We start from the raw sequence: 12,756 nt of genomic DNA on the forward strand, positions 1-12,756 counted from the left end.
GTGTTCTCCTCCACATGAAAGCTGTATGCTATTTCTGTGTCTCTCAAAACCTTGTTAGCTGGAGAATGAGAATTTAAAATCCTTGATCTTAAATTTGCCAAATCTGCTATGGAAGAAGGAAAAGTCAGCTAAAAGAAGTTCTCAGTGCTCAGCCCAGTTTTTTCTCCATCTTCTTATCACTGTTTTACCCCTGGTGACCAAAGAAAAAAGAATCTCGTATAGAATACATTTAGCTTGTCTTTTTCAGGATCTGTGGGAATTAGTATTCTAAATAAAGACTCTGTAGAGCTCAGTGAGACAGCCCAGGTGTCTTACTACTGGGGTCTCAGTATGGCTGAGCAAAGCTACAGGGTGCAATGAGAGAAAATGTTTTGTTAGCATAGAAAGATGTTTCTTTTCTCACCAAGGAAAGGTAGGCACCACATTCCCCCAGCAGAATTTCTTCAGATTTGAAAGGAAACCATGTTTAGTAACAAATGTTTCAGCTAGTGCTGCGTTAGCTCATAATAATCTTGTTTAGGTCAAGGGAATGACGATGAACAATGACTTTACCCTCTGGACTGAGGACAGAGGTGGTCTGTAAGACATCAAATGAAAGCCTGCAGAATTCTTGCCAATGAAATATAAATGCTTCCTCACATGCTTTCATTTCCACGTGTGCAACATAGCAAACATAAGTACTGCAACAAAAAGAGTAATAAAGGAATATTTGGAATAATTTTGGCAGCTGCCAAAACTGTTACCCAATTCCATTCCCTGCACCGGAAAGGTGGAAAGGGTCCTCAGATTAGAAAGGGTTCAGAAATTTGACTATATGGCTACTTGAGTTCTTTCTAGCCTCCCTTTCTGCTAGTCTCTATACCAAACAGAAATACTGTCCAATGACAAGTAATACCTTCCACATGTGTCCATTGACTGGAAAATGCTAGATGAATACTGAGTTAATCCCTCAACAGCTGACAGCCACAACCAATTACCATCAGAACCTGTCCCTATAGATCACACCCTAATTTAACAATAAATTATTTTAACCTCATACATCTATTTGCAGTGATTTCCAGAAAACATTACTAACCGTAAAGAAATCCTCCAGTGGGTTAAGTAATTACCCTGGAGAGCTAGCTTTCACTCTTCAGCAGCAGGAGCAAATAGCATTTCTAATGAACTGGGTATAAATAACAAGTTGAATGCTGTCAAGCATCAATATTTACTCTGCATTGGATAGAACTGCTAACTGAATTAGCCCCTTTGCAGCAAGGGGCTGGGTTTGCATGCAATTATAATCATGACATTCTCAGCTGATGCTTTATTAGCTGTCTCAACACATTATAAATAGAAAATGCATATTCAGAAATGTTGCACTGAGTAGTGCTTATCCATCAGTTTTCTTGCATCTTCCACTAGTACCTGTGCAGACATAAATTTGAAGGTTTCTTTATATGATTTTTACAATCTGAAATAGTTAGCTACATAGCTAAGCAAAGTTAGGTCCCAGACAGTCTGACTTCTTTTTATAAGCAAATTTTTGTACCAGCATAATATCTATTTATTTAAATGAGGTAGAACAAAGATTAAGGACCACCTATAAAGATGAGCTTGCTGGAGAAGGTTTTGTCTATCTGTAGTACACAGACAATGTTCTTAGTTAATGTAGAGAAAGTTGATCGAGCTCTGGAATTGTTATTTTACCAGAAAATCTAATGTTCTGCTTGTTTTATTTGAAATTTAACAAAAATATGAAATTCCTCATGACCCAAAATGTCTGCAAGAAGAGAATCCATCAAAATGTTTAATTTTGTCTTTAATACCACATGTAATAATTTTCATACAGCATATCTATTTTAATAATTTACCATAAATATTCTGCACATGCAGTATTAAAATATCTTCCAAATTGTTATGATTGTAAATCTATTTTAAAGTATTCTCCTCTCAGTTTTTATTTATTTTTTTCCAGGAAACTTTATTTTACCCTTCCCACTTGGTTTAAGTACAAGCTTATATGTACATGTAACTTCATGGGTATTCTAGCATGCAGTTTTGTTCACATACAGGAGCAACTGCAAAGTTAGATAAGACTATACAGCATAACATAAGCTTGAAAAATAAACAATGCTCATGAATTTAAAGTCCTTCTCAAAGTGCAAGTGTGCAAAGAGTTAGGATTATGTACCAAGAATTTAACATTTCCTAGGTTAAGTATTTTCCAGTTTCAGAGAGAGTTGTTTTTCTTTTTGTCAGTTTTCAATAGCTTATAAAGATAGCTAGTACTAATAGCAAAATAAATATGTGCTCACATACTGCAGTGTTAGATACAGGTCTGAGCTGTTGAGGGCAAGGCTAGAGGAAGGAGACTGTGAGGCCATATGGCTGCTCGCACATTATGCTACTGGCTGTACCTGGGTCACATCAGGCAGTGCTAATTGCACAGGAATACAGCTCGTTTGCTCTCCACTTCATTAAATTCACAGCTCTACTGTGTATAGCCATTAAGCTGTTCACATGCCTATTATTTATACGGCATATAATCATTTGGCATGAGTCATGCCTTCAAAATTGAGCTAACATTTACAGTATTATGTTGTTTGGCAATTTTCACTGGCCAGAGCTGATGCAGTTTCATGTATTCAAGATGGGGGTGATGCTACACAGAAGTTTATCTGTCAGTGGCAACTTCTTCTTTGGGGCTCTCTAAAGCAGAGGCTTTCCGCTCCCTCTAAAGGAGAGGCTTTCTCCTCCTACAGATAGGGGAATAACCCTTCAAACCCTCTCCTCCAGCATGGGCAGTGTGGAGGCTGCTTCTTAGTGCAGGGTATCCCCCTCAATCCAGAGGTGCAGGGTTACCAAAGCAGCATGCTTCTCTGGCCCTCTCTAACACAGCTTTTTTCTCCAGTTCCAGGTCCTCCTGCTGGCGTTAAAGCAGCTGCATCTTCAGCTTCCACCGTCTTTGTGTCCTGGCTCCCTCCCCTCAAGCTCAATGGCATCATCCGGAAATACACCGTATTCTGCTCACATCCCTATCCCACAGTAAGTCCCACAGCACAGCAACTGAAAGGAAGCACAGATTTGCAGAGCTAAAACTGTATTTGCAGATGTTCAGTGCTTGATATTTTCCTTGTCACTTACTTTCTTGCCATTTGTTTTTGTTGATTTTGGTGGTGCTTTTTTGTTTTGTGTTGTTTGTTGTTGTTGTTTTCTCTAAGAGTAAAGGGGGATTCTGGGGCTAAGAAGTTAGTTTATTTTTTCCCACCTATCAAACTTTTACAGTACTTAAAATATATTGCAGAGTTCTGACTTACAAAATGTTTCCTAAACAGGATCAGCTGCAAGATTTGTAGAGCTCTGTTATATCTGGCAACATGTATTTATGTTCCTAATTGCTGAATTGGATTTGTGTTTTCATCTTACTTTCATACCTTTTTGGCCTGGGTATTCATGCGTGAAGGAGCATAATGACTTATGAACAAACATATTTGCTTGTGAATAAGCTTATTTGTGGCAGCAGTATTTGCTCATTCTAGGTTTACACACTTACTTCCTGAGAATGCGATGAGAAAAATTGAATCGATTATCAGGCATCTTTTTCTCTGAATCACAAAAGAATCTAGCTATCATCAAACACAAGGGTCAACCATTCTTTTTAAAGAGCAATGCATATTTATTTTAATACGCTTTGACAAATAATGTATTTAAGCTTTATCCAAGGTTTTGATTCAGCTTTTAAGTAGGGGTTGCCATCAAATGTGGTTTGATGCAAGTTGGAAAATGTAATCTTAGTTTAATAGACAATAAAGGTATTGTTCCACTGCTAGTAAGAGTTTGACAGGAAACTTCCAGTTGTGCCTCAGGATTGTTTTCAAAGCTTGCTGAAACAGTAGAAGGCCTGACATATGTCTGCATGGCACCTTGCAAGCAGACACAGCCTCACGCAGCCCACTCTTCTACCAAGTGAACTAATTCTGCAAGTACTCAAGGAGGGATGGAACGAAAACAACATGTGAACTGATGGCTAAGCTCAAACTCAGACATTCTGCTGTAAACAACATTTATTGGTCATTTATTAGGCTCAGGACTTGAGATCATTGCTTTACGTATGATTTGGGAGTGCTGATTCCTAACTCTATTAATTTAATAATTGTAACTGTGCAAAACAAAATGTCTTGACTGTATGGTTAAAGTGCAAACTGACCAGAGATTTTTCTATCGTGGCTCATACGTTTCTATGGTGTGCAGTCAGTTAAAGAGGTCACATTTTACAGAACTGGACCTTGCTTTTACGGCTTTCATCAGAGTGGAAAGTAAATGCTTCACCAGTGGTTGGAAGGAACGCCAGATGGTGCTGCTGGCTTTTGTTAGCTACTTAACCACACACAAAGCTGCAGTGTTTCTTTTTTTTTTTCTTTTTTTTTTTTTTTTCTTTTTTTTTTTTTTTTTATAGTAAATTTACATCATCAGGAAAATAAACTTCCTAGCTTCACATTTGCTCTCCAATTTGCTGCTTTTTCATCTACAGAACTACCTTTTCATGACTACTTATTGTATGGGTATATTTTGGAGTACCTCAGAACAAAATGTGATAGATGATGACAGGAACACTTACATTTTTTGCTTGACCTGTACTGAATTCTACTTGTATATTTTTGTGATGTATATTATAGGGTGATGAGAGGTTGTCATTGTATTCCATAGCCCACAGTAGAAGCACTTGGAGATGTTTGCAGTTTTTATTAATTACTGGTATACACTTACATAGTTATCCTACTGCTACCTGTGTGCTTGAAGGGGTGTGTGTGCATTTATATCTGTGAAGACAGTCCCTGTACTATTTCTTAGTAGTGTTTCACAGATCAGCATAAAGGGAGGCTTTACAGAGCTGGTCTGTATCAGTCCTGTGTCATGAGCAATGCAGTGATCATACTCAGTTATCTGTTTCCAGAAGCCAGGTTGCACTTATCTTTAAGTGCAAGACTGCAGGACACATTTAACATAGGACCCCTCACCCACAATTTTATTTCTAACAAAATGCTTTGTTATCTTTAATCCATAAAAGGATTGTTAAATAAAAATATATATATATATTTTAGTAGAGTTACTTTATGAGCTAGTTTTACAGTCGAACAGGTGTGCTGCAGAGGTGCTTGCGTGCCAGCACTCCTGTGCAAGTGTGGTCTATGTATCCCAAGGAAGTTCTTGTATTCACTGTTCATAGAGACAAGCAGCTGACTGAGAAAATGGTCTTAAATTAAGTTGGGGAGGGGAATAAACAGAAGACCTATTTCCTCATCAATTCTCCTGCCACCATAGATTTTAAATGTTGTAGTTGGAGACATGGAGCTATATAAAATTCCTGAACAGACTTCTTCCCTCAGTCAAAGCCTTAGTAGCAAGATAACTTTGCTAAATATCTGCCATTTAAATAGCAGCACTGGTGAAGTGAAAGAGAAAAGAGCAATGGTAAATGAAAACTTATGGGGAAGTTATCATCTTTGCAGATTAAATTTTACAAACAGTATGTGGCTGCTGAGAACAAGTCAGTACAGTACACTTCAGACAATGTTCTTTGGCTAACAAAATTGTCAAATTTCTTTATTATAAAAATGTTCCTGTGGCACTTATGTCACCATAAGGAAAACAAATTAACTCTGTTGGTGATATTGTGCACATTTTTACTACAAAGTACAACCCTTATGAACTTGAGATACTCTAAGATGAAGATTTGCTGTCTCCTGCACAGTTCAGTTTGCTTTGCAAGGGTAGAAGCTAATAAGACTTTTGCTGCCCCTGTTTAACTATTTTGAATCTCAAGGACAATATCTGCCTAGGATGGTTCAAGCAAGTAAGACTGTGTGGAAAAATAAAAATTATTCTCCACTACAGTCTATTCTGTAGGAAAGATAAAGGGCAAACAAGGATCCAATGTTACCCTGTTTATATGTATTGCCTATATTATTATATAGACATTATTACATGTATGTAATAATGTATTACATGTATTTACACAACAGGTTTGAGGCCCTAGAGATTGAGAGGCCAGTGCGTGAGGAAGAAGTAGCAAGTGTTCCCAGGAGGATGCCTAGGGCGAGGAGGTCGACTCCACGCCTCAGGACTGACTCCACCAGGAAAGACAGGAGGGTTATTGTTGTTGGAGACTCGATTCTTAGGGGAACAGAGGGCCCTATTTGTCGGCCTGACCCTACCCGTAGGGAAGTCTGCTGTCTCCCTGGGGCCAGGGTCAGGGACGTTGCCAGGAAGCTTCCCAACCTGGTACGCCCCTCTGACTATTACCCTCTTTTGGTAGTCCAGGCGGGCAGTGACAACATCGAAGAGAGAAGCCTGAAGGCTATCAAAAGAGACTTTAGGGGACTGGGTCGGTTAGTGGATGGAGCGGGAGTGCAGGTGGTGTTTTCATCCATCCCTACAGTGGCAGGGAGGGGTTCAGAGAGGACACGGAAAGCCCACCTGTTAAACACGTGGCTCCGGGGCTGGTGCCAACGCAGAAATCTTGGGTTTTTTGATCATGGGGCACTTTACTCAGCACCTGGCCTGATGGCCGCAGACGGGTCCCTATCTTTTAGGGGAAAAAGGATCCTGGGCCAGGAGCTGGCAGGGCTCATTGAGAGGGCTTTAAACTAGGTAGGAAGGGGGATGGGGCTGAAGCTAGGATTGTTGGAGCTGTGCCAGGGGGAACGATGGCAAGGCCGAAGGATAAGGCAATGGCCCAGCTGAAGTGCATCTACACCAATGCACGCAGCATGGGTAACAAACAGGAGGAGCTGGAAGCCATCGTGCGGCAGGCAGGCTACAACTTGGTTGCCATCACGGAGACGTGGTGGGACCAGTCTCATGACTGGAGTGCTGCAATGCCTGGCTATAAGCTCCATAGAAGGGACAGGCAGCACAGAAGGGATGGTGGGGTGGCTCTCTATATTAGAGAGTCTTTCGAGGTTGTAGAACTCAAGGCTGGGAACGACAAGGTCGAGTCCCTTTGGGTTAGGATCGGCAGGGACAACAAGGCTAGTGTCCTGGTCGGGGTCTGCTATAGACCGCCGAACCAGGATGAGGAGATGGATGAGGAACTCTACAGGCAGCTGACAGAAGTTGCAAAATCGTCAGCTCTTGTACTCGTGGGGGACTTCAACTTCCCTGACATATCCTGGAAGCACAACACAGCCCTGAGAAAGCAGTCTAGGAGGTTTCTGGAGAGCGTGGAAGATAGCTTCCTGACGCAGCTGGTTAGTGAGCCTACCAGGGGTGGTGCCCCGCTAGACCTTCTCTTCACAAACAGAGAAGGACTGGTGGAGGATGTGATTGTCGGGAGCTGTCTTGGGCAGAGTGACCACGCAATGGTGGAGTTCACTATTCTTGGCGAGGCCAGGGAGGGGACCAGTAAAACCGCTGTATTGGACTTTCGGAGGGCTGACTTTGAGCTGCTCAGGACACTGGTTGGTGGAGTCCCTTGGGAGGCAGTTCTGAAGGGCAGAGGGGTCCAGGAAGGCTGGGCACTCTTCAAGAGGGAAATCTTAATGGCGCAGGAACGGTCTGTCCCCAAGTGCCCAAAGATGAGCTGGCGGGGAAGAAGACCGGCCTGGCTCAACAGAGAATTGTGGCTTGATCTTAGGAGAAAAAAGAGGGTTTATAAGCTTTGGAAAAGTGGGCAGGCCACTAGGGAGGACTTTAAGGATGTAGCGAGGCTGTGCAGGGACAAAATTAGGAAGGCCAAAGCTCATCTGGAGCTCAATCTGGCTACTGCCATTAAAGATAACAAAAAACGTTTCTATAAGTACATCAACACAAAAAGGAGGACTAAGGAGAATCTCCATCCTTTACTGGATGAGGGGGGAAACTTAGTTACAAGAGATGAGGAAAAGGCGGAGGTGCTCAATGCCTTCTTTGCCTCAGTCTTTAGCGGCAATACCGGTTGTTCTCTGGATACTCAGTACCCTGAGCTGGTGGAAGGGGATGGGGAGCAGGATGTGGCCCTCACTATCCATGAAGAACTGGTTGGTGACCTGCTACAGCACTTGGATGTGCACAAGTCGATGGGGCCGGATGGGATCCACCCAAGGGTACTGAGAGAACTGGCAGAGGAGCTGGCCAAGCCACTATCCGTCATTTATCAGCAGTCCTGGCTATCGGGGGAGGTCCCAATCGACTGGCGGCTAGCAAACGTGACGCCCATCTACAAGAAGGGCCGGAGGGCAGAACCGGGAAATGACAGGCCTGTCAGTTTGACCTCAGTGCCTGGGAAGCTCATGGAGCAGATCCTCCTGAGAGTCATCATGCAGCACTTGCAGGGCAAGCAGGCGATCAGGCCCAGTCAGCATGGGTTTATGAAAGGCAGGTCCTGCTTGACAAACCTGATCTCCTTCTATGACAAAGTGACGCGCTGGGTGGATGAGGGAAAGGCTGTGGATGTGGTCTACCTTGACTTCAGCAAGGCTTTTGACACCGTCTCCCACAGCATTCTCCTCAAGAAACTGGCTGCCCTAGGCTTGGACTGGCGCACGCTTCGTTGGGTTAGAAACTGGCTGGATAGCCGGGCCCAAAGAGTCGTGGTGAATGGAGCCAAGTCCAGTTGGAGGCCAGTCACTAGTGGCGTCCCCCAGGGCTCGGTGCTGGGGCCGGTCCTCTTTAATATCTTCATCGATGATCTGGACGAGGGCACTGAGTGCACCCTCAGTAAGTTTGCAGATGACACCAAGCTATGCGCATGTGTCGATCTGCTTGAGGGTAGGAAAGCTCTGCAGGAGGATCTGGATAGGCTGCACCGATGGGCTGAGGTCAACTACATGAAGTTTAACAAGGCCAAGTGCCGGGTCCTGCACCTGGGGCGCAATAACCCCAAGCAGAGCTACAGGCTGGGAGAGGAATGGTTGGAGAGCTGCCAGGCAGAGAAGGACCTGGGAGTGATGGTGGATAGTCGGCTGAATATGAGCCAGCAGTGTGCTCAGGTGGCCAAGAAGGCCAATGGCATCCTGGCTTGTATCAGGAACAGTGTGACCAGCAGGGCTAGGGAGGTGATTGTCCCCCTGTACTCAGCTCTGGTGAGGCCGCACCTCGAGTACTGTGTTCAGTTTTGGGCCCCTCGCTACAAGAAGGACATCGAGGTGCTTGAGCAGGTGCAGAGAAGGGCGACGAAGCTGGTGAGGGGCCTGGAGAACAAGTCCTACGAGGAGCGGCTGAGGGAGCTGGGCTTGTTCAGCCTGGAGAAGAGGAGGCTCAGGGGCGACCTTATCGCTCTCTATAGGTACCTCAAGGGAGGCTGTAATGAGGTGGGGGTTGGTCTGTTCTCCCACGTGCCTGGTGACAGGACGAGGGGGAATGGGCTTAAGTTGAGCCAGGGGAGTTTTAGGTTAGATGTTAGGAAGAACTTCTTCACTGAAAGGGTTGTGAGGCATTGGAACAGGCTGCCCAGGGAAGTGGTGGAGTCACCATCCCTGGAAGTCTTCAAAAGACGTTTAGATGTAGAGCTTAGGGATATGGTTTAGTGGGGACTGCTAGCGTTAGGTCAGAGGTTGGACTCGATGATCTTGAGGTCTCTTCCAACCTAGAAGTTCTGTGATTCTGTGATTCTATGTACAACTTTCTCTTTTTTATTCTGCAAATACAGAAAAAATACAGAGCTATGAGTACTGATGTATTTACATACAAGCTGTCAGCTGGCCCTAAGTGCTAATTGAGTTAGATTGCTCTTTCTCAGCCTGGAAAATTGCAGTCTAAGGTCAGTTAAAAAGCAACATGGAAAGAAACGTGGCATGTGCTGAAGGTAGAAGAACAAAGGCTCACTGCTGCAGGAAGAGCTGGGAAAGCATTGCGACAGATACAGAAAGCAGGGAAAGGTTAAGACATGAGTAAATATAGATCAGCTATATAATTATATAATTAGAGTGTCAACAACCACTATGGCATCACTCAGTAAGAAATACACCTTAAAATCTATTTTACTGCCTTGATTAGAAAAATGCTGTTGTTTTTGTGGTTGGGATTTTGCTTTTTTTTTGTTTCTTTTTGTTTGGGGAGGGGGGTCGTTAGACAAGCAGTTATTCGTTCATCAGCTGTTCAGTCATAGGATCAGACGTGTTAAATGGGCTTATCCTGGTGGTTCTGATGAAGCAGGTCATTAAACTGTGCATTGGTCTTCTGCTCCCTCTATGTGATGCCTAGAGATTAATGGAAAGGAGTCATGTAAGTAGAACTGTGCTATAAAAAGACAATAAAGGGAGACTGCTTTCCTTCTCAGTGATTTTCCTTTTCAGGATACTGTCAGTTGGTTCTTGTCTTCATTCCACTCATATTAAGATATGGAATAAGATGACCTTGCTATCACTCTCTGATTTCCTGGTAGTGAAAGCTAAAAGCAGAACTTGTTTAGACAACTGTGCATATAAAGTGTCCTGATGTGAAAGACATACAATTCTGCCAATGGCCTAAAATGCCATACTTGTTTTACTGGAATCTTTCCCACTGTATAACTGAGGAGACATCTTGGTGGCATTCTTATGTGCAAGTCTGAAAAAAAGAAATACATTATCTCTCTTGGTGTTTGGTTTCAGTTATTATATATGTATGCTGCATGGATCTGGACTGCCATTTTTAATCTTTTATAGAATAATAGGAAAATTTAGATTGGAAGGTACTTCTGGATTTCACCTCGTCACCCTTCTGAAAGCGAGTTTAATCACATCAGATTGCTCAGACCATTTCCCATGTCAAAAATGGTTTCCAACCCTGCAGCTTCATGAAGAGCATGGCTCCGTCTTCTGTGTGTCATCTGATCAAGTATCTGTAGGCAGCAATAAAGTCTCTTCTGAGCCTTGCCTTCTTAAGGCTGACAGACCCAGATAGCTCAGCCTGTCCTGGTATCTATGTCCTGCACTCCAGCCTCCTGAATATTGCCTGGCAACCCTGTTCTGTACTTGCTCCAGTATGTACAGGTCATTTTTTTCCTGGAGAGCCCAAGACTGGACACAGTACGTAGATGCAGTCTCACAAGTGAAGAGTGGAGGGGAAGAATCACCTCCCTGGATCAGCTGGCCTATACCATTAGGAATGAAGAGCTGCTAACACCAGGCCTGTTTGTCTGCAGAGCTGCCTCTTGGACATTTGGCCACCAGGTAGTATTGGTTCATGGAGTTATTCCATCCATGATTCAGGTCTTTGTATTTGATTTCTGAACTTCATGAGTCTCTGGTCAGCCTGTCTAGGTTGCTCTGAACAACAGCCCTGTTCTCCAGCATATAAAATATTCCCCCCAGTTTTGAGTCATTCACTTACTTGCTGAGAGTGTACTCTATTCTGTCACTAATGAAAACATTAAACAGTATTGGTCCCAAAAAACGATCCCTGAGGGATGCAACTAATTACTGTCCTGTACCTGAACTTCATACCTCTGATCCCAGGAATGTGGACAATTTTCAGCTTTATTGTCTGCTACTCTATCTGGTATTTCACCAACCTGGTGACAAGGAGGCTGCAGGAGACTGGGTCAAAGACCTTGCTAAAGCCAGGGTACACAACATCCAATGCCCCTTGTTCACAGTGCAATTCACCTTATCATAGAACACAATCGGGTTTGTTAGGTGTGATTTGCCCTTGGTAAATCCAGATCAGTTGTTCCTTCCTCTCCTTCATGTGTTTAAAAATGGGTTCTAGTGGGATTTTCTCAATAACTTTATCAGGTTATTGAGACTAGGCTGACCAGCCTGTAGTTATCTGGATACTTTTTCTTGCACTTCTTGAAGATGAACATGGCATTTACCTTTTCCTAGTCTTCAGAAACTTCCTCTGATTGCCATGGCCTTTCAAATACAACCAATGTTAGCTTCACAATGGCATCTGCCACCTCCTTTATCACCTTCAGATACATCCCATTTGGTGCTATGGGTTTCTCTATGTCTAATTAAGTGATTCTTAAATGCTTTCTAACTCAATCTCCCTCTACTGTGAGTGCAGCTTCACTCCCACATACTGTCTGAGGAGATTCAGTGATCTGGAGACCTGAGTGTAAACTTTACCATTTAAAACTGGCAAACCTCACTGAGCAGTGAGTGTGTCTAAACTCTTCCTAGACTTCATCATGCTGGTTAATTACTTAAAGAATCCTTTTTTTGTCGTTGTTGCACTTCATCTGCCTTGGTTATTTCATCTCCATCTGAGCTTTTGCTTTTCTAACCTTATCCCTACGAATATGGTGTGTTTGTCTTCCTCCCAAGCAGCCTGCCCCTGCTTTCACCGTCTGTGTAACTCATGTTACTCATGTTTGAGCTCAGTTGAGATCTATGGCCTTCTGCCAAACTTTCTCAATTTCTCATATGTTACAGAAGACCGTTCTTGCATTCTGAGGATTGTCCTTGAAGACCAGCCAGCTGTCCTGAGCCCCTTTACCCTCCAGGACAGTTTCCCATGAGATCACTTCTCTGAGGATCTTAAACTCTATCCTCCTCATCACCTCAGCCAACGCTGTCATAAACCTTCACATTTTCAGCCAGTTCTTCCTTGTTTGTAGGCAACAGATCCAACAGAGCATATCCACTAGTCAGTTTACAGATCACGTGCAAAAAGAAATGGTCTTATAACACTAGCAATCTCCTGGTTTGCTTGTTTCCAATCATATTACCCATCCAGCAGTTTCCACTATGGTTAAAGTCACTTAAAACTGCCAAGGCATGTGCTTGTGGGGCTTTGTTCAGCTGCTTAAAGAAGGCCTGATCTGCCTTATCTGTAGCAGACACCTACTATAATATCACTAGTACTGGT

At 43.3% G+C, this 12,756-nt stretch overlaps 1 protein-coding gene across 2 annotated transcripts in view; it reads left to right on the forward strand.

Annotated features, from left to right (window-relative positions):
- DSCAM (DS cell adhesion molecule) overlaps positions 1-12,756 on the forward strand; it is a 477,876-nt gene that overhangs the window by 393,691 nt on the left and 71,429 nt on the right. For both annotated transcript variants that reach the window (XM_084536387.1, XM_084536388.1), the window contains one exon: positions 2,894-3,027. In XM_084536387.1, the coding sequence (XP_084392513.1) occupies positions 2,894-3,027 (134 nt within the window). The remainder of the gene's footprint in view (positions 1-2,893; positions 3,028-12,756) is intronic.

Source organism: Aythya ferina (genome assembly GCF_964211825.1).
Source record: "Aythya ferina genome assembly, chromosome: 1".
Lineage (NCBI taxonomy): Eukaryota > Metazoa > Chordata > Aves > Anseriformes > Anatidae > Aythya > Aythya ferina.